Raw genomic sequence first — 27,019 nt, 5'->3', positions numbered from 1 at the left:
TGCTTGTCCTGAATTACAATTTCTCTGCTATTCCGAATAAACTTGATTTTGCTGGCTGAATTACTCATTTTTCTCTTTCAAAATGTTGACAGCAGTCCTGCACGACAAGGCTTAAACCTATTTTCCACTTGAGAGATTGAGTGCATTAAATTCTATATTGTGAAACTGGAGTTGGGGGCATACCTCTTTAAAATGGTGAGTTGGGACCTTTTCTTTGGATGACATGGTTATTAACTCATCTGAACTACTATATAGAGTCATCTGAGTCTATATTTTGAAGATTATGAAGAGACATTTGAAAGACTTGATAAAATCTCTTCATAAGGGTTTTCCGAATCTAATAGCAAAGATGACTAGATAAGGAACCTTTTCCCCAAAATCTCTGTAGACATAAGCAAATAACTGGATATACTTTGAAGAACGGATTCTAAATATTGTGTTATATGTCTTACTGAAATAATAGTTTATTAACAAAAATCTCTGATAATTTCGGTGAGTTTCCAGTTCTATCAGAGAATACAGTTAAGTATCTTGCCTTCCTACACCATGCATGGGTTTTCAGTGCTGGCTCATATCAAAACTGAAAAACGTAGACTTATTAATATAGAAGCCCACTTTTTCTTGCTTTTTCTTTAAGTAAGTGACTTCAACCTAAAGCTTTCTCCACCTTTAAGTTGATAAACAATTCTATTCTTTGTGTTGTACATATTTTCAAATATGTACTTTAAAAATTGACTGGATTTATTATCACTTATTTTAATTGTTTTATTTAAAAGTTTAATTTCTTACCTTTAATATTTTTATCCTATTTTATGGCATTGCTGCTTTCCTATATACAGTAGACAAGTTATCTTTTTGAATACATTTGTTGAAATAAAAACAGCATTTGAGAGCTTCAGTAGGATACAGCTAACATCATTTGGCATAAATCCCCAGTTCAAGCTCAGTGTTATAATTGCCTGCTTTTAGATCATGTTATATTTCTTTTGTTTCATTGGTACATGTTGACAACCTAGTGTGTATTTTTTCTCTATATTAAGATAACCCTCACTATTATGTATGCATATATATGTATAGACACACACAGATAAATATTTATGGGATAATTATTAGGCTAAAGCATATGAAATTGCCTTTTTGTATGTTAAAACTGATTACATACCAGGAGCTCATGTGGTTTAATCTAATACTTTCTCCCTTGAAAATATCTCATGGAGGGGCACCTGGGTGGCTCAGTCAGTAAATTGGCCAATTCTTGATTTCGATTAGGTCATGATCTCAGGATCCTGGGATTGAGCCCTGCAGGGGGCTCCACACTCAGCAGGGCGTCGGCTTGATATTCTCTCTCTCTTCCTCTATCCCTCTCTCCCTGTTCACGTGTTCTCTCTCAAATAAGTAAATAAATATTAAAAAAAATATCTCCTGGAAATCCTGCCAAGTGAGGTATAGCTCTAATTCTTTTACAGGGCCTTGGTGTATGAGTGTATCATGATTTATTCAGTTTCTGTACTCTTGGGCGTTTACCTTCCCATGTTCTGCTGGTAGAAACAGTTCTGCAGTAACCATCCTTGTACAGTTGTCCTTTGTAACAGTGCTTTTGTTTCCAAGGGATAGATGGGGAGCAGGAATGCTTTGTCTAAAGAAGTATATATTTTTTGTATTAAGAGATATTGCTGGACTGATTTCCAAAAGACTGGTGTATACTTTTTTTTAAAGATGTATTTAGGAGAGAGAGAGAGAGTGAGAGAGAACATGACTGGAGGAAGAGACGGAGGTAAAGGAAGAGGGAGAAGGAAAGAATTTTTTTAGCAGACTCTCTGCTGAGAGCAGAGCCTCATGCGGGGCTTGATCCCACAACCCTGAGATCATGACCTGAGCCAAAATCAAGAGTCCGACACTTAACCACCTGAGCCACTCAGGCGCCATGGTGCATGCTTGTGGATGCTTCTATTAACAATGTATGGGAATGTTCTCTCTCTGCATTCCCAATTGCAATAGCTGTTACAGTTCTTATTTTTGACCGATTTGGGTAAAAATATTATTACTTTTAATTTCCACATTGCTATTTGGGTTTCTCTTCTGTAAATTATCTAATTATATCCTTTGCCCACTGTCCTATGGGGTTACTTTTTCTCCCTCTGCTCCCACCCCTTTTACATGGCTGAAGCTAACTTGAAATCAGTAGTTGAGGATATTTATAAGGATATTTATAAAAAGGATATTTATATATATGTTGAGATACTGTTGTCATCAACTGTGATCGCCCAAGCGTCAGTTATGTGCATTGTTGGTACTAGATGAGTTTAATTACTATTTAAAATGTCTTAATAGTTGCAGAGTGATTTGGCAATACAGTGAAAAAATTGTCATGTTCATAAAGGCAGAGAATCTCAGCAGCATAAGATGTGATAAAGATTGATGTGTAAAAGTAGTCTAAAGAGGTTTTTCATTAACTGTAGCAAAATTCTAAGCTATAAAAAAGCATTGTGCATTAATTTAATTGCAGGATTTTTCTGTGTTAGTGGTACATACATAATGGTGTATTTTAACATAAATGGTATTTTAGAGTCAAATACATGTTTTGTCTGTCATCTACATTACAAATATATTTCCTGTCATATTGATTTTGCTTCAGGCATCTTTTGCTTATAAAGGTTTTAAATTTTTATATAGTCAAGCATGTTGATTAGGTTCCCAGGCGTGGTTAAAAGCATTTCTCCCACTGTTAGATTAAATGTACTCTCTGGGATTTTCTTGCAAGACTTTTTTCTTGCAAGATTTTTGTTCTGTTTTTACATGTAAGGGCTTAATGCAACTGGAATTATTTCTTAATATGAGTTAAGATAGAGGTCCATTTTTATTTTCTTTCAGATTGCTAAATACTAAAATTCTATAGGTTTCATTGATTAAACTATCATATTTGTCATTTAATAAAATCTCACATAAACCAGAATATTTTTGGATTTCCTAGTCTGTTAGGTTGGTTTTCTTTGTCAATTCTCAGCAGTATCATAGCTACATGGCCATAATGAGTTTTCAGTTTGTTGTAGTATCTGGAAGGCAAGTCCTCCATCACTGTTCTCCTTTTCTCATTCCAAAAAGAGAATTTTTGTCTCTTCTTGGACCTTATTCTTGCATGTGAATCTTAAGATCCTTTTATCTAGTTCGGAAATCAAAGTGAAACCATGTTGGAATTCTAATAGGAATTGCAATGAAATTTTGTATTACTTGACAGTTATGATATCAAATCTCCCTCAAGTATAATATACTTTTTTTACATTGATTTAAATCTTGTTTCATGACTTTTTAATAATTTTTGTTTTCACTGCTTTCACCTACATTCTGATATAGATGCTCACTTCTTTCTTTCTTTCTTTTTTTTTTTTTTTTTTTTTAAAGATTTTACCTATTTATTTTAGAAAGAGAGTATGAGTGGGGAGGAGCAGAAGGGGAGGAACAAGCAGACTTTCTGCTGAGCTCAGAGCCCGATGCAGGGCTCAATCCCAGGACCCGGAGATCATGACCTGAGCCAAAATCAGGAGTCGGTCATTTAATCAACTGAGCCATCCAGGCACCCCTAGATGCTCATTTCTAGAACGAGGAAGATATTAATTTTGTGTGGTTTTTTTAATGAGGCAAGTCCCTCAGATGAAAGTCTCCTATTAATTGTAGTAGTTTTAATTTAAAACTTGGGTTTTTCTGGATGATCTATCATATATTATCAGCAAAAGGATATTTATATATATGTATCTGTTCTTTTCTAATATTTTTTGCTAGCTTCCTTGTATTACTGTATTTGATAAATCCTCCAAGACAATGTTAAAAAATACTGTGCTGGCAAATTTCTGATTTTAATCAAAATGGTTTTAGTGTTGCATCATTTTAGAATACTATTTGGTATGATCTTTTGTAAATAGTCTTTTTTACATTCAAGTAGTTTCCTTCTATTCTTATTTTACTTTGAGTTTTCAGTATATTAGAGCAATAGTTGACAAGGAGTAAGGAGTAAGTGCTCTATAACTACTTGTTAAATAAAGGTATATTATAGTGACTGCTAAAGGTTATTAATGCCTTTTTCATTGATTACTGACATGATCAATATGGTTTTTCTCTTGGCATTATGGATTGTGTTAATATATTCCTTGGTATTGGAACACCCTGGGAAAACCTTGCTTGGTCATATATATCTTTAATGCATTGCTAGTTCTATTTGCTAATATTTTATTTAGAATATGTGAAATAGTCATACATTTATCTATTTTTTGTACTAAAAATCATGTTTTGGCATTAAAGTTTCTGTGCCATTAAATGAATCAAGGAACATACATATTTTTTCTCAGTCTGAAACACTTCTTTGTTGAGAACTGCCCCCTACTCATGAGGGTGAGTGCTCAGAAACCAGATTGACTAGGACACTGCCTGCCCACCTGGTCACAGCTCACTGATTAAATGATCTTGCCAAGGTCTGGAATTTTGAATTGAGTGACAGACACTGGAAGTGGCTAAAACTGAACCATGGTAAGGGGGGTGGTGCAGAGGACATCCCTTTGGACACCAACCAGACATACTGGTTCCTCACCTTTCACAGACTGGGCTAATCACTTCTTCTTTGGATTCTCAAAAATACTCCAGAATCCTTCCCCATTATTATCACTATCACCACCACCACCACCACCATCATCCTTTTAAATTAGAAAGTAATTCTGGTGAACTTGTTACTTGCAAATAAAAGAGGCTTAATTACAAAACGATGTAGAGTCACTTTTCTTTGAATATTTCAATAGTTTTGCTTTTGTTTTCAAGCAAAGTTTGACTTTCCCGAAATGACACAATGTGTAACGTGTGCAGTAGAAACCCCTTTTTAAATTGGAAAAATTAAAAAAAAATTTATTGGAGTTCAATTTGCCAACATATAGCATAACACCCAGTGCTCATCCCGTCAAGTACCCCCCTCAGTGCCCATCGCCCAGTCACCCCAACCCCCCACCCACCTCCCTTTCCACTACCCTTTGTACATAGAAACCCCATTTGATTTGTTCCTATTATAGACTGAGTGTTTGGTGTCCTGGCCAAATTCAAATGTTTAAATTCAAATGTGTTTGAAGTCATGTTGAAGTCCCAAAGTGACTATATTTGCAGAAAGGGCCTTTATGGAAGTATTTAAGGTTGAATGAGGGCATAAGGATAGGATTAGTATCTTAATTAGAAGAGATATAAAAGACCTTCTTCTCTCATCCCATACACACACAAGAAGAGGTCATCTGAGCACATAATGAGATGGCACCCACCTACAAACCAAGAGAAGAGGCCTCAGATTGGCTTTGGATCTCCCAACTTCAAAACTGTGAGAGAATAAATTTCTGCTGTTTAAGTCATCTAGTCTATAGTATTTTGTTGTAGCAGCCCAAGCAGACTAATACAATTATCTCAAATGGCTAACTAGTGACCCAATGCTGCTTATCAAACAATCCATCATTACTAATTTGAAATGTCACTTTTTTAAAAAAGATTTTAAAAATTTGTTTATTCATAGAGACAGAGAGAGAGAGAGAGAGAGAGAGAGAGAGAGAGGCAGAGACACAGGCAGAGGGAGAAGCAGGCTCCCCGCAAGGAGCCCGATGGGGGACTCGATCCTGGGTCTCCAGGCTCATGGCCGGGACCGCAGGCAGTGCTAAACCGCTGCGCCACTGGGGCTGCCCTGAAATGTCACTTTTATATTAGATTTAAATAAATTATCAAGTCTGATAATTTCTGAGCTTCCAGAATCATTTCACAAATTTATGAGTGTATTTTAGCACTAGTTTTATCTTGATTATTGTCCCTCTATAATACAAGATAATATACCATATTGGTAGGGCAAGTCTGACTTTATAATTGTTGCAAAGTTTTATTGGCCGTTCTAGAATACCTACCATTCCAAGTAAACTTTAGAATCATTTAATTGAGTAAAAAGAAAAGTTGAGATTTTTGTGGAGGAGCACTGAAGTGGAGGGAAAGTGACATATTTAGGATGCTCTATTTTAATCCATGAATATGGTGCTTGTCACTATTCTCTCCATTTAAATCAGTAACTTTTGTAGTTTTACTTATAATGTCCCATTTAATTCTTGTTTATTCTTAGCTATATTTCCCAATATTTTTTGTGAAAATATTCAAACATACAGAAAAGTTGAAATAATTTTACAGTGTGCATCCATGTATCATTACCTACCATTAACATCTTACTCTACTTTATGCAGTGTTTTTATTAGGCAGTGAATGGGAGCATAGACTGCCTGGATTCACTGCCTGTAAACTACATAATGCAGGGCAAGTTACTTAACTTTTCCAAACCTGTTTTCTTATCTGCAAACTGGGAATTGCCTCAGGGGGTATTATGAGGGCCAAATAGATTAAAATATGTAAGGCACTGAGAACAAAGCCTCATCGTGCTCTGTAAACACTGTATGCCAACTACATTAATTTCCTTGGGCTGTTACAACTAAATATCATAGACTGGGTGGCTTAAGCAGAAATTTATTTTCTTGCATTTGTGAGGCAAGAGGTTACAGATCAAGGTCTGGCACGGTCAGTTTAGGATGAGAATTCTCTGGCATTAGATGCCACCTTATTTTTTTTAAAGATTTTATTTATTCATGAGAGACACACAGAGAGAGGCAGAGACACAGGCAGAGGAAGAAGCAAGCTTCATGCAGGGAGCCTGATGCAGAACTCCATCCCGGCACCCCAGGATCACGCCCTGGGCCAAAGGCAGGTGCTCAACCGCTGAGCTACCCAGGGATCCCCCACCTTCTTGCTAAATCCTCACATGATCTTTCCCAGGTGCCTGCACCTTCAGAGGGAGTGCGCCACTTGATGTCTCTTCTTATAAGGACACTAATCCTATGGGATCAGGGCCCCACCCTTATGGTTTCACTTAACCATAATTGCTTCCTCACTCCGAATACAGCTACACTAGGGGGTTAGGTCTTCAACATTTGAATGGCAGAGGTGGGTGGGGAGACCCAAAGACTCAGTCCACAACAGCTAGCCAAAACATAGTTTCATTCTATATTCTAAATTGTTGTTTTTGTAAGCTATTGATGTAGAAGTGTATTCGGAATGGTGTACTCCTATTTTGTTAAGGAAACAAAACCTACCAATAAAAGTGCATTACAGTATAATCATTTGTACAGAGAATACATAAAAACTCATGAAAAAAAAAATGGTGTGGTGTGTGTAGGTAAGTCTGCACCAGATATTAGCAGTGCTTATCTCTGCTTGATGAGATTCTAGGTAATAATTATTTTGCTTTTGGGTATTTTCTGGCACTTCAGAAATGCAAGAAAGGAATTAACCTAAGAATTTATTGAATGCTAGCATAAAAAAAAGACCCGATCATTCTTTTAGTAAAACACAGGATTCCGTTCCATTTTCAATCTTTTCCACGTACCTATGAAATAAAGTGGTATGGATTCGTTTACAGCAATGTTGTTTGGACAAAAAAAAAAAGATACAGATGTTTTCCTTTGGTCGAGGGTTCCAGGCTCCCCGTGGCAACAGTCCCTTGCCCCTTGCGGGCAGGGGGGAGACGGCTTCTTCAGCAGGTCGGGGTGGGGACGCGGCACCGGCTCCGAGCCCCCCCCTCCTCCCCCCGGCCGCCCGCGAGCCCGGGGTGACGCGGCCCCGGGGCGAGCATCCCGCGAAGCGCCGCGAGCCCCAGGCTGCCCCGGAGGACGCTGGGAGCCACGCGCGGAGGCCGCTAGCCGCGCAGGCGCACAGGTCGGGGCCGCGCTACGTGGGGGCGTCTCGACGCTGCGCGGAGGGCGTCGGGCCGCACGAGGGGGTGAGCGGGGCGAGGGGGGGCGCGCGGGGCGAGGGGGGGCGCGCGGGGCGAGGGGGGCGCGCGGGGCGAGCGGGGCGAGGAGGGCGAGCGGGGCGAGGGGGGCGCGCTGGGTGAGCGGGGCGAGGGGGCGCGCGGGGCGAGGGGGGCACGCGGGGCGCGCGGGGCGAGGAGGGTGAGGGGGGCGCGCAGGGTGAGCGGGGCGAGCGGCGAGCGGGGCGAGGGGGGCGCGCGGAGCGAGGGGGGCACGCGGGGTGAGCGGGGCGAGGAGGGTGAGGGGGCGAGCGGGGCGCGCGGGGTGAGCGGGGCAAGGGGGGGCGCGCGGGGCGAGGGGGGCACGCGGGGTGAGCAGGGCGAGGAGGGTGAGCGGGGCGAAGGGGTGATGGGGGGCGAGCGGGGCGCGCGGGGTGAGGGGGGCGCGCGGGGCAGCGGGGTCTGGGGCGGGGACCACGGCGAGCGGCGGCTCCTCCCCGCCGGCGTCTCGGGTGGCGCGCGGTGCGCCCAGCGCCCGGGTCAGGCTCAGACAAAGGCTGCGAGGTCCGGGCCTGGAGAAAGGGTTATTACTCCCTCCGTTGCGGGACGAGGGGGACGGGAGCGGGCGGGCAGGGGTCGGTGACTTGCGGCCCCGGCGACGGCCCCGGAGCTGGCATTCCAAACCTCCAGACTAGTGTAAGCATCGTGCACCTGCAGCGGAGTTGGCCAGCGCAGTGGTTTGGCCCGTGTGGGCCGTGCATGTCCACCGTCTCCATGTACCTCTCGTAAAAAGTTTTCACTGATCGGTGTAAGTTCTAGAATTCACTGTGCCACTGAGCGATTTCCAGGTCCTTTTGCCGACTAATGTTTTCTGTCCAACATCACCAGGGGTCTTTTGAGGTGGAACCTCCAGCTGCCTGCTGAGAAGACCGATGGAACTCAAGACGAGATGGGCCTTGCGAGCCTAGACGTTAAAAGGTCCCGACTCCGGATTGGGTACACTCTGTTCGCTGGGTGCCTGAGCGTGGAGGACTCCAGCACCACCGCGAGGCTTGAGTTTCCAGCAGTTTCCTTATCGAAGATGGCCATGCCCAAATAGGACCTTCTGCCTCGTGGGCTGAGGCGGAGAGCTCCAGAAAGGAGTGCTGAAGTCATCATGCTGCAGCAGCTCCTCATCACCCTGCCCACGGAGGCCAGCGCGTGGGTGAAGTTGCGCCATCTGAAGAAGGCCAAGGAGGGGGCGCCCCTGTGGGAGGACGTGACTAAGATGTTTGAAGGAGAAGGTGAGAATAGGCTGGTTGGTGGGAAGGAGGAAAAGCAGCGTCGTCCTCTAGTGTGAGAAGGGAGGTAGACTCCTGAGCAGAAGCATCCCTTGGGGTGACACTTGGGTAAAAGGTCTCTGGGGTTCTTGATTATGGCACCTGGCCTGGGGGTTTCCAGGATAGTACTACTGGTCAGTTCAACCCAAAACCAGTATGTGTCATGCCTGTATAGGTTATTTCTTTTCGTTTTCCCCCGTGGGTGTGTGAGGCTGGGAAGACTTGCCTGATTTTCTTTATTTTACAGTGATGAAAATTTTTTTTTATTTTTATTTTTTTTATTTTTTTTTTCATTTATTTATGATAGTCACACACAGAGAGAGAGAGAGGCAGAGACACAGGCAGAGGGAGAAGCAGGCTCCATGCACCAGGAGCCTGACGTGGGATTCGATCCCGGGTCTCCAGGATCGTGCCCTGGGCCAAAGGCAGGCGCTAAACCGCTGCGCCACCCAGGGATCCCTGAAAATTTTTTAAAAGATTTTATTTATTTATTCATGAAACACACACAGGGAGGCAGAGACATAAACAGAGGGAGATGCAGGCTCCCTGCGGGGAACCTGATGTGGAACTCTATTCTAGGACCCTGGGATCAGACCTGAGCTAAAGGCAGATGCTCGGGTAGCCTGGGTGGCTCAGTGGTTTAGCACAGCCTTTGGCCCCCGGGGTGTGATCCTGGAGACCCAGGATCAAGTCCCTCATTGGGCTCCCTGCGTGGAGCCTGCTTCTCCTTCTGTGTCTCTGCCTCTCTCTCTCTTTCGTTAATAAATAAATAAAGTTTAAAAAAATAAAGGCAGATGCTCAACCTCTGAGCCACCCAGGTGCCCCTACGGTGAGGAAATGTGAATCAAATGAGAGCCCTGTGCAGGCACTTAGTGGCTAGGTCAGGAGTAGAAGGCAGCAGGGAAAGACTAGGTGAGCCTGAAGTGTCTTGTGCTAGAAAGCAAGGAAGAGTGCAAGATGGACATGTATCAGCAGGTTGGGCAGTTTGGACAGACCTTTAGAAGACTGCTAAGTATCCAGATTGATTGTTAACACTGGAATAAATAAAATTCCATAAGTTCATGATGACAAAATAGAGGAAGGGGAAAAACTCATTTACTGACAGTGGTGTTGATTCATATGCTGATTTCTTACTTTGAAAATAAATTATTGTGGGAACAAGGAATAATACATTTACCTTGCTTTTGAGATCATTTTCAGTTGTTGAGGCAAAGCTTTTTACAGAAAATAGTCTGCCAATAAAAATGGAAGAATATTTATGATAGAATATTATGATAGAATATTTTACTATAAATGAAATAATGGGGAACAGGGTATTCACATGGTGCCAAAGTATTGCCCCCATAAATTACTTGCTAAATGCCAAGGAAAGAACACACCTTTCCAGTGGTGGTATCTGGGGGTCACTGTCTTAACCAAGTGTGCCACTAATGGGATAAGCTCACATTTTGTGCCTTCTGGATAATGTAGTATAAAGCACATGGTATCACCTATGAAGAATTCCGCCAAAATGTTTAACATGATCCTAAATTGAGCTTTAAGGCTGAACCTTTAAACCTTTTAAGGTTTAAAGAAAATACAAGGGATAGAGAAGGTAAACGTAGCACCATCAGACTGTTGGTCTCTTAAAAAGTCAATGTCATGAGAAAAGGGGAAGTACTATTCTAGAGAGATTGGAGATAACAGCCATTTTGTTTTTGTTTTTTTTTTTTTTTTTTTTTTTTTTTAAACATTTTTTTTTTTTTTTTTTTAATTTATTTATGATAGGCACACAGTGAGAGAGAGAGAGGCAGAGACACAGGCAGAGGGAGAAGCAGGCTCCATGCACCGGGAGCCCGATGTGGGATTCGATCCCGGGTCTCCAGGATCGCGCCCTGGGTCAAAGGCAGGCGCCAAACCGCTGCGCCACCCAGGGATCCCGATAACAGCCATTTTGAATGTGTGAATCTTGGTTGGCTCCTGGGTCAGAATAAATCCAGAATAAAAGATAATTTGAGAAGAGTTGAGGAAATCTAAATATAAATTATTAACTTGCTTAGATGTGATAAATGGTATTGTGGTTATGCAGGAGAAGATCCTTATTTGAAGTATTTTGGGGAGCGGGGGCACCTGGGTGACTCGGTTAGTTAAGCATCTGCTTTCGGCCCAGGTCATGATCCCAGTGTCCTGGGATGGAGCCTATATTGGACTCCCTGCTCAGCGGAGAGTCTGCTTCTCCCTCTCCCTTTGCCTGCTGCTTCCCTGCTTGTGCGCTCTCTCTCTGTCAAATAAATAAAATCTAGAAAAGAAAAGAAAATGAAATATTTAGGGATGAAATATCATAATGTCCGCAACTTTGAAATGGTTCAGAAAGGGGATCCCTGGGTGGCTCAGCGGTTTGGCGCCTGCCTTTGGCCCGGGGCACGATCCTGGAGTCCTGGGATCACTCCTGGCATGGAGCCTGCTTCTTCCTCTGCCTGTGTCTCTGCCTCTCTCTGTGTGTCTCTCATGAATAAATAAATAAATCTTAAAAAAAAGAAATGGTTCAGAAAAATAGATGAAGAAAATATGGCAAATATTAACAGTCATTGAATGCAGGTGGTGGATGCATGGGTGTTCAAAATTCATGATAAGAAGTGAGGGAAAAATACCAGGACAGCAATTCGTGTGCCTTAATTCCTAGTTTATATTTTTAATACGTCACGTTCAGCCAATATTTTGGAATTCTAGCAACCTGGCAGAGTATTATGCCTAACACTTTAGTAGATTAAAAAAAATGAACTGGATAGTTTCTACCCATATATTCATACTAATATTCAATTGAGGGAGATAATTATATAAATAAATATAATAGGAAGCAGTCTGAGAAAGATAGCAGAGTAGAGATAAAAACAAGCCTTGGAAGAGTACAGGGAAGAGAAAGCTTTCTTCGCATTAAGAGTGTTTGAGAAAACTTCACCTAAACTGGTCCAGAAGGACATCTGTTTTTCAACGAGTAGGATGTATGTTCAAGAACAGTGACTAGTTATGTGGGTTGGGTGTGTCTAGTGGATGAAGAAGGGTGTTTAGAAGGAGATAATACTTAGAGAAGCAAAGATGGACTGGTTATGGAGGATCTTGAAATCCATGGGAAAGTGTTTGGATTTTTCTTTCTTATCAGTGGGGAAGCTTTGAGGATTTTTGAACAGAGAAGTGGCCCAGTATGTCTGTGCTTTTGGACCAGTGTTGACCATTGGGAAGTATTAATATCCAAAGAAGTACACTGTAGCTCCTTTTTATTAAGGAAGCTCCAGTCAGGGCAGCCCAGGTGGCTCAGCGGTTTGGGGCCGCCTTCGGCCCAGGGTGTGATCCTGGAGGCCCGGGATCAAGTCCTGCATCAGGCTCCCTATGTGGAGCCTGCTTCTCCCTCTGCCTCTGTCTCTGCCTCTCGCTCTCTCTGTCTCTCATGAATGAATAAAAAAATGAAATGTTAAAAAAAACGAAGCTCCAGTCTGCTCTGAGTTGCTCTAAATGTCCCTATTTGTGAATGTTTTGAGAGAGGAGCTTGAAGTTCAGCAGGTCTGCAAGCCGGTTTTCTGTTTTCGGTGGTGGTGTGGGGGGGCAAGGGAGGCAAACCTTATGGCTCTTTTCCTTTCTCAGTTTTGCTCTCTCAGGATGCTGATGAGACCCAGGGAGAAAGTTTCAAGGATGAAGTGACCTCTGCACCCTCGACAGTGGAATCTCAGGTGGGTTGCAGTTTCCTGTCACTTTATTGAAATTGTTTCTCAGATTTTAAAAGCCTTGGACTTTGATATTCTTTGACTCAATTTGCTGGATTGGATTTCCTTAGCCTGTTCCAAACCAGGCCACATTGGTTGATTTCACAGGTAAGTTTCCCACCAATAGTAAGAGGTTCCTCATAATAGAAGTTCACCATAATAGAAGGTTCCTCAGGAACCTTCTTGTTTCAAGCAAACCTCTGGCCATTTATCCAACACAATTAAAAATCATGGGGGATAGGCTAAATGGAGGATGGGCATTAAGGGGTGCACTTGTTATAAAGAGCCCTGGGTGTTATATGTAAATGATGAATCACTAAATTCTCCTGAAACCAATATTACACTATTTGTTAACTAACTAGAATTTAAATAAAAATTTGAAAAAAAATCATGTGGGTGCGTGTATGTGTGTGTAAAAGTAATGTAGTCCTTGCCCTGAAATGTGTATGTGTGTAAAAGTATGTAATGTAGTCCTTGCCCTAAAACCTCACAGATGTCTTCTGGGGGGAAAGACAAAACATTGTAAAACATTTTAAGCGGCATGTAAAGATCAACAGAATGCAGTTCTGATATTCTTGGGAGATGTATATGCTTCTTTAATGACCTTTAAGAGAGGATATCTGGTTATGTTTTGGAGCAGAATTGTAGATGAAAAGGGAAATAAACTATTGGCAGATCATGAAGGGCACAAGCTAAATAGGCTGACCAGAGAAGGAGGGAAAATTTCCAAGAGCAGTAGGAAGTGTCTGTGTATCATAAATGAACTAATCATAAAACTATTGGCACTGGCAATGGACAAAGCTCTGTGCTACCAAAACCCAGAATCAGGGAAACTCAAGAAAAGCATAGATCGGGATGCCTGGGTGGCTCAGTGGTTAAGTGTCTGCCTTTGGCTCAGGGCATGATCCTGGAGTCCTGGGATCGAGTCCCACATCAGGCTCCCTGCACGGAGCCTGCTTCTCCCTCTGCCTGTCTCTCTCTCTCTCTCTCTCATGAATAAATAAATAAATAAAATCTTTTAAAAATTAATAGATTAATCAGAGAAAATCGATATAAAGGAGATATTCTTAGAGAACAGAAGAGTTTTATAGTGGAACGATCTTAGCTTCCAAAATAACACAGTATAGGGTTTAATCACCTGTCTTTAACATTTCTCAGATTCAGTTTTCTAATGGGTTAAATGTGGATGCTCTTGTCAGCTCATAGGCCTGAAATGCCTTCCAGAGTTATTTATAATATATAAAAAGCATTAGAATCATCTTCATACATAAAGAATGTATTGTTATCTTACTCTTCTGGGTTCTGGGTTCTTTTTGCATTTGGTAATATTTTTAAAAATAACTGCAAGGTGGTTATGTAACGTATGTAGGTCATACATGACAGGCTCTTGTACTTCACAACACAGTGTCTGCTTTGGTCAAATCTTCCTTACTGGGCAGAATCCGTGCTCCCTCCAGAAATGCGCTGTTCTCACATACTTTGCTCACTAACAGAAACACCCAGCTAATGCTGCTTTACCCATGCTGAAATGTTCTCATTTTAACAATTCATTCTCAGCCCAACCAAAGTCCCTGTCTTGAACTCTCCCCTCCCTCAAATAGTTTTGATCTTTATTGTCCTTAATCCAAATTACCATAGACTGTTCTGAGACCTACTTTAATATTTCATGAGTATTTCTCCTTCAGCCATATCATAAGTTGCAAAAGGCAACTTAGATGTTTTCTGCACTGTGTTGTAGTCTCCTGCAGAGAGTCAGCCAACTAATTTTCAAGAGAGTGTCCAAGAAAACTTGGCTAGAATCTCTTAGCATGTAGGCAATGTTAGACCTGAAAAGGAACATATTTGATATTCTAGGAACTGTTGACCTTCAAGGACATATTTGTGGACTTCACCCAGGAGGAATGGGGGCAACTGGCCCCTGCTCACCGGAATCTATACCGGGAGGTGATGCTGGAGAACTATGGGAATCTGGTCTCAGTGGGTAAGGATAAGTTCCCCTTATAACTAGAACCTACCTGTTGTAAGAAAATCTTTATTTCTAACCAAATTACTGTGCCCAGGCTTTGGGTTGTGATACAGGTTTCTAGTTCCTTCTAAACAGCAAGGCAGGATTGCTGTGGTCTTTTCTGCCTTGATCTTTCTGCCCTAGCCCTCAGCAGGCCTGAATACCAAAGAACTATCTTTTAATTCTTGGGTTGGTTCTTTGACCTCAGCACATGCAATATTTTCTTCTTCGTGAGCAGGATATCAGCTCTCCAAACCTGGTGTGATTTCCCAGTTGGAGAAAGGAGAAGAGCCATGGCTGATCAAGAGAGTGATTTCAGGAAGTCCTAGTTCAGGTAAGAGCAAAGCAGGTGGGGCCTCTGTCATGTTTGCTAGAGAGCTCCACTTGAAGCCTTCTCCAGGCTTTGGGGAAGACCATGCCACCCAGATGGGACCCACAGGAAACCTGATTACTACTCTGCACTTGCCTCTTCTCATTAGTTTCCCTGGAATAGGGGGAAAGAGATGCCTTTCTCATCAGAGTTAGTTTTCTTGACTAATTCTCCTGTCCCAACTTTCAAGATTTTCTTGCTTTCTCCCCCATTCTGAATCTTGCCCTCATCATGGTTGCTTTCTCCTGTCCATCCAGGTATTCATGGGTCACTCCTCATTAAGTACAGCACCTTTCACCAGATTCTCATGTTATTTTATCATGGATTTCACTCTTTCACAGTTCCATTAAAATTTCTTTTTGAATCTTACTTTGTAATCCTAGCTTCAATTCTGATTCTCTTTTTAATTTGTGTAATTTAACTTTTTATTTCAGGTAACTTAGGACTCTGTGAGAAATCCTCACAGAATTCCTTCTTACCAAATCAAATAGATTTTAACAGTCTCCTTCATCTAAGAACAGCAATAATGACAGCTCTTCATCAAGCTGGCCTCCATGAGTCCTGTGCATATGTTAGCCTCATCTTACAGAGGAGAAAAAGGCGGCTCGCAGGTTAAGAAATTTGTCCAGCATCACTTAGCTACTGGTCAGTGGAGTTGGTATTTGAATTCTAATCCTTCTTATTCCACAGTTTGTGTTTTTAACAGCAGTACTCTACTCGACAGCATTGGGTTCATAGACCTGGCCACCTTCTTGGTATCTATCCTTTCCTCCACCAGCCAGTTTATAATTTTTATCTCCTCTCTCTTTCTCTTCCTGCTTTTTCAGAGTGCTTCTCATCAATATCCTTTTTAACGCAGTTATGTCATTTCCACCTCTATTAGGATAGGCTAAACTACTATAGCAGATAGACTCTAAAGTGTGGCTCAAGCAGAAGAGGAATTTCTTGCTCATAGGTCTGGAGGAACTGGTCAGTCCAATAGATAGTTCTTTTCCACCCAGTGAATTGGGGATTGATATTTCTTCCACATGGTGGCTGCACCATTCCCTAGGGCCTCTTCCTCATCTAAGTGTAGCCAGCACAGAATAAGCACACAGGAGCTCATCTGGGAGGTTTTTGTGGGCCAGCCTGGAGTGAGTGGTTCACATGACTTTCACTCTGAGTCACTTATGGGAGAAACCTTTGTCACTTCGCTCAAATCAAAAAAAAAAAAAAAAAAAGAAAGAAAGAAAGATTGGGAAATATAGTGTAGTTGTGTGTCTAAAAATGGGAAGAACTGATTTTGGTGAATATCCAGTAGTGTCTGCCACAATCCTTGAGGGGCTGCTATTCTATATCTGCACAAATGCATTGTGATGGTTTTGGCTGTTCCTTGACACCGATATTCTCTATATTTTCATCTTTGTTTTATACATCCATATGAACTCTATTCCCATATATCCCTGGCATTTAGGACATTTCTGTCTGGGTGCTGTTGTCACTTCAAACCCAATACATCCGAAAACAGACCATCTTCTCTCCCAAGCAAATTTCTTATCCTGATTCCTCTATACTTTCAGTCTCAAAGACCACATATTATGGTATCAGCAAGACTGTATCATGTTTTTCTACTCTCAGTGCTTCCCTAATTTTTCATGCTTCTCTGATATTACCTGCTAGAAACACTTCTCCTCTTCATCTTTGGTGATGCAGTGCCAAGCCAAGTCCCAGCGTCTCATGCCTATTACTATGATTTTTCGTTGTATTTGTTAATGTTTTATTGTTTTTCTGAACCATTTTGAATGTCAGATTTGACCTCTTGAAATATGACATTTATCTTGTTCTTAATGCTGAAAAGTTAAGTGACTCCTTATTCCCTATAATAAGTAGTGAAAACATTACTATTTGTTTTTTTTAAGGATTTTACTTATTTATTTAAGAGAGAGTAAGAGTGAAAGTGGGAGAGAGGGGCAGAGGGAGAGAGAGAATCTCAAGCAGATTCCATGCTCAGCATGGGATTTATCTTCACAAGCCTGAGATCATGTCCTGAGCCAAAACCAAAGTGCTTAACCAACTGAGCTGCCCACCTCTCTCTTGCTTTTTAAGTCCACCCTAAGACTTACCAAGCTATTCCCGAGCATTTTGTATGTGCTGATCCTAAGGTGAGGTTAGAAATTCCGGGGAATGAGTTTGTTGTTGTGAACAGGAAATATTGGTGGTTTAGGATGGCAGAGTCCAAAATGGATGGATGGGAATGGAAAAAGAATAAAAACTAGAGAAACTCCCTCATCTCAAAATATTGTCCCATATATACTATGGATAGACTATATAGTCTCTATCCTTAAGATTAAGATTTCATAGTATAGTTAATAATATGTCACAAATTAAGAAGACCATGTTTCACCTCCTATAGGTATAGGCAAAAATTATGAAGATTGATAAAAATCCAGTGAACTTGAAGGGAAGGGCACCCATATTGAGAGGACACATGTCTCCTGAGAGCACACATACCCAGAACCGAATAATTCCTCTTTAGTAAGTTCTATGAAGTATTGACAGGAATGTAAACAAATGTTTCTATAATGATAACATGAAAAACTGGAGACAACTTAAATATTTGTCAGTAGAGAAGTCAAATTATTATATGCCCATCAATGGAATGCATGTACTTGTTAAAAATAATGAGATAAATATAAATATACAGACATGGAAAGGGGGCCTGTAAGATACGGTTGGGTTAAAAAAAAAAAAAAAAGATATGGTTGGGTTAAAAAACAAAACAGATAGATAAATTATATATATATTATATATATATATATATATAATATATTACCTTTTTTGTGCAAATGTATATTTGTAACCATACATACATAAATACATTCACATGTACATACTTTTGGGAATATCTAAATGGATATATTCCAAAATCCTAGGAAACTAAGGGAATGGAGATGAAATGGAGAGAGGCTGTCCCTCCTATGTTATTTAATGTTTTCTTTTAATGTGTAGAAAGTATGAGATAAATACTTGAAAAAAAAACTTTTTTTATTATAGGGAAGATTTTGTCATAGAAATCTGGACTTGAGACAATATGGTACAAGAATCCTGTGTTCCTTAATCTCATCTCTTGCTATCTGCCCTTACAGTGATACTCTTTTCTTAGTTGACTTCCTTCTGGAATTCACATGGATGAACTCCTCCCAATTCCTGAAAGTCAGCCCACATATTCTAACAGCTGCTTTCCTTTGACAATTTCTTCATTTATTTTTTTTTCCTTCATTTATTTTTATATTACTCTCTAGGGGGCAGAACTACATTTGAAGATAGCCCAAGGTTTCTATGCTTAGTACATGTTAATTTTTCCCCCTCCTATTCTCACTATGGCCATTTATTTCTTAAAGTGCACTGAATATGGGTCATTTGTATTTTGGGATTTCTTTCAGACTTGGAGAATAAAACAGAAACCAGCAAGTCCTCCTTAAAGAATGATATTTCATGGGAAGGATTACACCATGGCCTCATGATGGAACAGTCCACAAGAGGAAACACCTTATATTCCACATTGGGAAGAGTCTCCAAATGTGATAAGTTAGAAAGCCACCAGGAAAACCAAAGAATGGGTGAGGGGCAAATTCCCTTGACCCACAAGAAAACACTCACTCAGGAGAGAGGCCAAGAATCTAACAGATTTGAGAAAAGTATTAATAGCTCAAAAGTTATTCCAAGACCAGAAGGTCCTCTGAGAAAAAAAGACCATAAATATAAGATACCTAGAAAGAGAAATAGATACAATTTAGATTTGATTAATCATTCAAGGAATTATACAAGAATGAAAACCTTTGAATGTAATATTTGTGAAAAAATCTTCAAACAGCTCATTCACCTTACAGAACACATGAGAATTCATACTGGAGAGAAACCTTTCCGATGTAAAGAATGTGGAAAAGCCTTTAGCCAAAGTTCATCCCTTATTCCACATCAGAGAATCCATACTGGTGAGAAACCCTATGAATGTAAGGAATGTGGGAAAACCTTCAGACATCCATCATCTCTTACTCAACATGTTAGAATTCATACTGGGGAGAAGCCCTATGAATGTGGTGTATGTGAGAAAGCATTCAGCCAGAGCATTGGGCTGATCCAGCATCTGAGAACTCATGTTAGAGAGAAACCTTTCACATGCAAAGACTGTGGAAAAGCATTTTTCCAGATTAGACACCTGAGGCAACATGAGATTATTCATACTGGTGTGAAACCCTACATTTGTAATGTATGCAGTAAAACCTTTAGTCATAGCACGTACCTAACTCAACACCAGAGAACTCATACTGGGGAAAGACCATATAAATGTAAGGAATGTGGGAAAGCCTTTAGCCAGAGAATTCATCTTTCTATTCATCAGAGAGTCCACACAGGAGTGAAACCTTATGAATGCAGTCATTGTGGAAAAGCATTTAGGCATGACTCATCCTTTGCTAAACATCAGAGAATTCATACTGGAGAAAAACCTTACGATTGTAATGAGTGTGGAAAAGCCTTCAGCTGTAGTTCATCACTTATTAGACATTGCAAAACACATTTAAGAAATACTTTCAGCAATGATATGTGACATACATTCAACATCAAATAATCCTCATAATGGAACAAAAGCCTCTAAATCAAAGGTTTTCTGACTTGGATTTCAAGAAGCAAGGATTTTTTTTTTTTTTAATGACTCGACCCAGTGTTAAAAACTATCAGTTTTGCCATAATAAAGAAACTTCCTGTTACCAACATTGTCTCAGAAAAGAAAGGGCATTTTAATATTTTAAAATATAGGGAGGATGTAATCATTAGGAATAACCCTTAACATTGAATTAAGTTAGGTTTATGAAAATCTCCCAAATTTGTTTTTATTTTTCTCATTTCATTATGGGCCAGTGGAAGGTTCATCATGGCTATTTGGACTGGCTTTTGAGAATCACTGTTTTAATAATCCCTTAAATAATCAGAATAAAATATAACTTTTTTATTATAGCCCTTTATATGGCTAGAAGGGGTATAAATAAAAATACTGGTTGGCTCATTTCTAGAAGAAATAATCTTTTTTTTTTTAATTTTTATTTATTTATGATAGTCACAGAGAGAGAGAGAGAGAGGCAGAGACACAGGCAGAGGGAGAAGCAGGCTCCATGCACCGGGAGCCCGATGTGGGATTCGATCCCGGGTCTCCAGGATCGCGCCCTGGGCCAAAGGCAGGCGCCAAACCGCTGCGCCACCCAGGGATCCCTCTAGAAGAAATAATCTTGAAGCTTTCTAGAATTGATAGGTAACCTACTACACATGAAATACTGAAGTATATTTTATGGCTTCTTAAAGGGAATTGGCAAACTTCATAAAGGGCCAGATAGTAAATATGTTAGGTGTGGGGGGCATATGAGCTCTGTCAGAACCACTCAACCCTACCGTGTTAGCGCAAAACCATCCAGAGAAATCCATAAACCAGGATATCTCAGCTTTTGCACTGTTGATATTTTGGGCCAGATGTTTTGGGCAGTTGTCCTGTGCACCATAATGGGTTTAGCAGTATATCTGCCCATAAGTTGCCAGTAATAGAGCCAATAATTCCCCCGCACCTATCGTAACAACCACCAAAAGTGTCTCCAGATGTTGCTAGATGTGCCCTGGGGATCAAGATTGCACTTGTGAAGTACTTGAAAACCACTGAATAAACAAATTGAGTGTAGCTCTGTTCCAGTAAACAATAAACTTAATGTAAAAAACACATTTGGTCACATTTAGCCTGAGAGCTGCAGTTCACCATTCCTGCTGTAGAGTACATAAATGACTGCCCCCAAATAAGCACAGCAAGAATAGTGATCTTATTGGGTTATTTTTTAAAAATCTGCTTCACTGGAACTTTTGATATGTCCTGCTATAATGTCTTTAACCATAGAAATTTTATATAGTTTCTGAAATACTTATAGCAATCTACCATAAAAACCTGAGGAGGCTTATCATCACTTATTTGACAATGCTTCCCATGTGATTTGACATAAGCCTAATAGTCAAAAAGACTTCATTTAGAAGTTGAGTTTTGGGAGGTTTGTCTGAAATAGCAGATTTTAAAGTACATCCCTAAATAAGCTTACATTTTATTTAAAAACAATAATTGGGACACCTAGGGGGTTCAGTTGAGTGTCGGACTCTTGATTTTGGCTCAGATCATGACCTTAGGGTCATGAGATTGATCCCTGTGTCAGGCTCCATGCTCAGTGGGGTGTCTGCATGAGATTCTCTGCCCCCTCTCCCCTGCTCATGCACATGCATTCTCTCTCAAATCTTTAAATAATCATCTGCTTAGCCAAGGTGGCAATATGTTTCTAAAGGCAAATACAGAGGATTACATCATTAATAAGAGCTTAATGTTGAGAAGATTTGATTTTAAAGACAAAATATAAAAACTTTGTTTTTCTAGGCTGATATAGAATAATCTTTGTTTACAACTTTAATAACCCAAGAAAACTGCGATATTAACAGAGGAAAACCAAACTCCAATCTTATACTGGTTTATACTTCCAATATCAAAACTCATCTTGGTAAGATGAAGTTTTAAAAATATTTGAAAGAGTGAGAGTGAGAGAGCGCGAGCTGAGGGTCGGAGGGAGGGAGAGGGAGAAGCTGTCTGTTGAACAGGAAGCCTGACCTGAGGCCTGATATCAGGACCTCAAGATCACAACCTAAGCTGAAGGCAGACGCTTAACCAACTAAGCCACCCAGGTGCCCCAACAAGATGAACTTTTAAAAAAATCATACAGGCCTTCCTTTTTCTTCCTTATCTCCCATGTTGATATATATTTCTTGAGACAAGTACATGCAAGGCACTGCTTGGATCTGAGTTTTTGTGGTGGGTGCTGTGATATGCTGACCAGAATCCCCACTAGGAATTACAGACTGTGTAGAGAATGTGGCCAATAGTCCTCAACTCTCACCTGCTATCAGGGGTTCCCTTAACTGAAGACAGCTGTCTTGTCAAAGGGCATACCCTCTGCCCAGGTTGTTAACATCTAATGACCATTATAAAAGTCCAGCCATTTTGCCCCATATTTAGGATGGTCTGAAGGGTAATCCAACTTTTAGAATTCCTCAGAGAGTCAATCAAGGCTTCTGTTGATATTGTCTCTCTTTAAATAACCAGTCTCACTTTACTTGCATCACATCTGTTTATTCTTAGATTATGCATAAAACTTCATGAGGCATCAGACAAACTTCTAAGGTTTTTCCCCTCTTTCCTGACAAATTTTGCAATGGAGATAACATGAACTTATTTGAATTTCAGTAAACATAGGTAGAATAAAAGTTTTGTATATAATGCTGATAATTCTAAAGACATTTCCATTTGATTAAGCCAACAACCTTAAATTAGCTTTAAGACTGAATATTTTTAAAAAAAGACTAAACATTTTCCAAGAGCATGTGAACTTATAAAACATTTGGGTTAGTTTCTATCTTTGAGTTTTAGAATGCCCAATTCCTACAAGCACTTGCTTTAAACCAACTAAATAGAGATCTTTTATCAGTTAATTTTAGCAATACCACCTGGAGATAGAGAAAATATCTCACATTTATAACATACATGGACACACAAGATGCAAGCAAAATCTTAAAGGCCCAATTTTCAAATCTCTCCTTTTTACAAAACAAATCTAATGGCAAGATGGTATTGTAATTTAGGGATCCACTCACTGGTCATTTTTCTCTGTATTGTGGCCAAGCAGCATTATGAAAAATAATTGCCCAACTTTGGAGAATACAGCCCAAAGGGTTGCATGTGGGGATCAAATTGTTGTTTCCCATTTTCCCATAGGAACATAGCCACTTTTATCCAAAGATACCAAGAGATGCAGTAACAAGCAAACCAAATGAAACCCAACCTCTGTAAGCCTCAGTTTCTCCCCAAAAGTCAGGGCTTCACTGACTCAACCAAACAGCTTCCTCATCAGCTTTTTAGAAAAGGAGGTCAAAAGAACCCCAACCCCCTATTTGGAGGCATTGGAAAGGGAGGAAAAAATAAGATCTAAACCAAACAGGAGAAAGAAAGAAGCTCACATGCCCTCCATATGAAATCCTCAGCTAGAGACTTCCATCCAAACCAAACCCAAAACTGTTTCCTTGCCACAGGAGTTAAATTAAGCTGGAGGCGCCCAATCAGGTTGGGGCCCCGGGGATGGTCCCCAGGACAAAGAGCCTAGACAGCTGTTAGGACCCATCACCGGGCTCCTGTTACAGGCTGAGGGCTGATGAGCCATGGACAAAGAGTTCCTCCCCAAAATGTAACCAAGCCCAAGTTCACCCATCTAATGGACAGCAAAGACAATCAGACATTGAGCATGCAGCAAGGAAAGGAGATCGGAGGGCAAATCTCAAATCCACCTCTCCCAAGGAGAGTTGGGGGAATTTAAAGGCAAACAAAAAGGGTAAAAAGTTGTGGAAGTGCTTATTAGCTTGCAGGTGCAATTAGTACCATCAACGCTTTGGTTACTGGTTTCACTAGTTTTCTCAGAATATTGAAAATGTAGGGATCCCTGGGTGACGCAGTGGTTTAGGGCCTGTCTTTGGCCCAGGGCGTGATCCTGGAGACCTGGGATTGAATCCCACGTCGGGCACCCGGTGCATGGAGCCTGCTTCTCCCTCTGCCTGTGTCTCTGCCTCTCTCTCTCTCTCTCAATGTGTGTGTGACTATCATAAATAAATAAAAATTTAAAAAAAATAAATAAAAAATTTAAAAAATTTATTAAAGTAGAGATTACTTTTAAAAAAAGGAAAATGTAATTCTTACTGGCAGGTGGTGTTTGGAGGTGGGCGGGGGATGCCAATCTGGACAATTTGGTACATAATATGACAGAGCTAAAATCATGCTTCACTGTCGTCCATTTCAGGGAATAACACAGTATTATTTGGGTTATTTCGAGTCTTCCTTGTGTGTGCTTTTATACAGTTAGGATCATGGGTTAGCTGCCTTTGGAACTAGAATTGTTCTTCACTGAATATTAGGTAGTGCTCAGATCCTAAACCTTCATGGCAGAGTGGTCAAGAGTTTGCATTCAGAAATCATAAAAATATGTATTCAAATTCCAACTCTAACTCTTCTAGCTTTGTGATCTTGGTCAAACTCTTTTTTTTTTTCATCTGTCAAGAGGCATTTTTAATAGACACCACACAACAGGTTTATTATTTTTTTTTTAAAGATTTTATTTATTCATAGAGACAGAGAGAGAGAGAGAGGCAGAGACACAGGCAGAGGGAGAAGCAGGCTCCATACAGGAAGCCTGATGCGGGACTCCATCCTGGGTCCCCAGGATCACACCCCAGTCTGTCGACGGCGCTAAACCGCTGCACCACCAGGGCTGCCCCAACAGGTTTATTATGCTAGGTACCCGTAGCCACTCAAAACCAGAAATTATTAATAATGCATTTTATGCTCTTTCAGCTTGTGATAAATACTCATTTATGAAAACACAGAGATATATAAAGAAAACAAACAGGACAGAACCCAGATATACCAACGTGAAAACTTTGATGTAAAAAGACAACACTGTGGGGCACCGGGGTGGCTCACTTGGTTAAATGTCTAACTCTTGGTTTTGGTTCAGGTCATGATCTTGGGGTCCTGGGATAGAGCCCCGAGTCAGGCTCTATGCTCAGCAAGGAGCCTGCTTCTCCTTCTCCCTCTGCTTGTTTGCGTGCTCTCTCATTCTCTCTCTCTCTCTCTGCCAAATCAAAAAAAATCTTTAAAAGAGAGTCTTTCTCTCTATCCCTCCCCCTCTGCTCTTCCCTCTACTTGCCAGTGGCTCTCTTTTTCTAAAATAAATTTAAAAATATTTTTAAAAGACAACATTATGTGATTCCATTTATATAAAGTATCAAAAGTAGTCACACTCATAGAAACAAAGTAAAATGGTGGTTCCCAGGGACTAGGGGGAGGGGAGTAACAGGGAGTTCTTGTTTCATGGGTATAGAGTTTTAGATTTTCAGAAATCTGAAAAAGTTCTGGAGGTCTGTTTCACAATGTGAATACAGTTAATGCTATGGAACTGGACACTTAAAAGTGGTTAAGATAGTAAATTTTATGTGTGTGGGGGTTGTTTTGTGGGTTTTTTATTTTTTATTATTTATTTATTTATTTATTTAATTTTTACCACACACGTGCACTCAATTTTTGGATGTACTTCTTTCCAGAGGATGCACTCTGGTACCCAGTCTGAAAAATTCTTCCAACCCACTTGTACCAACCCCATATCACTTCACTGACTTTCACTGGTCACATCCTCCCTTCCCTCCCCACCCAGCAGCAAGCACCCCCTACTCCATATATGTATGTCAGTAACACATTTCCTCATGGCAAAAGCATTTTACAAGTTGGATTACCCCCTGGATCCCGACTTTCTATATATATTCTTTTGCCATCTCTTAGACACCTTGTTATGGGCTGGATTGTGTCCCCCCAAGCCCTTGCCAAATTCATATGTTGAAACCCTAACCTCTAGTACCTCAGAACTAGACTGATTGAATATATTAATCACTTAAAGAAGTGATTAAGATAAAATGAGTCATTAGGGTATGCTCTAATCCAACCTGACTTACAAGAAGAGGAAATTAGGGCACACAGAGAGACACCAGGGACCTGTGAGCACATGGGAGGACACTGAGCGAGGCAGCCATTTGCAGCCAAGGAGTGAGGCCTCAGGAGAAACAAACTCTGCTGATGGAGGCAGGCCTGTCTAAGGATCCAGAGGGGTTCCTGCAGGACCAGCCAAGAGGGTCCTCGGCTCTGCACAGGACAGAAATCAAGCTCGAGCCAGGAGGAAGTGAGAGCAGAAGTTACTGAATAGTGTAAGTGACACAGTATAGTTGGCAGAGTGTCTGGGAGCCTCAGAAGAGGAGCGGGGAGTTTCTACGTTGTTTGGGGTTATGTGTTTATATTGGAAGGAGGTCCAGGATATGTGTGCCTTTAGGAATCCAAGTCTCATTAAAGGTGACTGTCAGGTGAACAATAGCTGTTATTCTAGAAATCACTGAAGACAGGGGGTATTGACGCCAGTGTTGACAGAAGGTTATTCAAAGCTAATGTCCTGGAGCTCAGATCCAGTTGTTCTTAGATGTTATCAGGTACATGGGGGCCTAGGACGAAACTCAGACGGTAGTAAATTTTCTTGCTTCCCCTCTGGAGTGGGAACATATAGCTTCCTCGGTTGACTCAGATGCAAGGTGAAATACAGAACATGAGGAAATGGGGCCTAGCAAAGCAACAGCAGAGATGGAGCCTTCCTAAAATGGATCCCCTTCGGGGAATCCCTGGGTGGCTCAGCGGTATAGCGCCTGTCCTCGCCCCAGGGAGTGATCCTTGAGACCTGGGATCGAGTCTCACATCAGGCTCCCTGCATGGAGCCTGCTTCTCCCTCTGCCTGTGTCTCTGCCTCTCTTTCTGTGTGTCTCATGAATAAATAAATAAAATCTTAAAAAAAAGTAAAATGAATCCCCTTCAGCTTCCCTATCTCTGCTGAGACCTGGATCCTGGACTTCCAGCCTTGAACTGGGAGAAAACAAATTTCTGTTGTTTAAAGCCACTCAGTCTGTGGCATTTTGTTGCGGTAGTCCTAGCAAACTAATGCACGCCTTTAAGAACATTAAAAATATAGATTTCAGACTTTTTTTTTTCTTTTTTCTGAGAGGGAGAGAGAGAGGGAAGACAGAGGGAGTCTCAAGCAGGTTCCATGCCCGATGCTGCGCTGGATGTCACAGCCCTTAGATCATGACCTGAGCCGAAACCAAGAG

General features: G+C 41.0%; 1 protein-coding gene across 3 annotated transcripts; it reads left to right on the top strand.

Annotated features, from left to right (window-relative positions):
• Positions 1 to 7,709: 7,709 nt before the first annotated feature.
• On the top strand, positions 7,710 to 19,978 carry ZFP69B (ZFP69 zinc finger protein B). 3 transcript variants are annotated; one of them, XM_072771707.1, is made up of 6 exons: positions 7,710 to 7,825; positions 8,684 to 9,078; positions 12,733 to 12,818; positions 14,706 to 14,832; positions 15,095 to 15,190; positions 18,649 to 19,978. In XM_072771707.1, exons 2-6 carry the CDS (start codon positions 8,952 to 8,954, stop codon positions 19,812 to 19,814), a joined length of 1,602 nt encoding a protein of 533 aa, XP_072627808.1. In that variant the 5' UTR covers positions 7,710 to 7,825; positions 8,684 to 8,951; the 3' UTR covers positions 19,815 to 19,978. The 3 variants fall into 3 exon arrangements, with proteins under 3 accessions (XP_072627808.1, XP_072627809.1, XP_072627810.1); XM_072771708.1 differs by lacking the exon at positions 7,710 to 7,825 and adding an exon at positions 8,317 to 8,603; XM_072771709.1 differs by lacking the exon at positions 7,710 to 7,825 and having other exon boundaries at positions 8,940 to 9,078; positions 12,747 to 12,818.
• Positions 19,979 to 27,019: the final 7,041 nt, after the last annotated feature.

The sequence above is a fragment of the Canis lupus genome, chromosome 13, assembly GCF_048164855.1.
Source record: "Canis lupus baileyi chromosome 13, mCanLup2.hap1, whole genome shotgun sequence".
NCBI classification, from domain to species: Eukaryota; Metazoa; Chordata; class Mammalia; order Carnivora; family Canidae; genus Canis; species Canis lupus.
The sequence above is the reverse complement of the archived record's forward strand: the minus strand, read 5'-3'. Positions and strand labels throughout refer to the sequence as shown.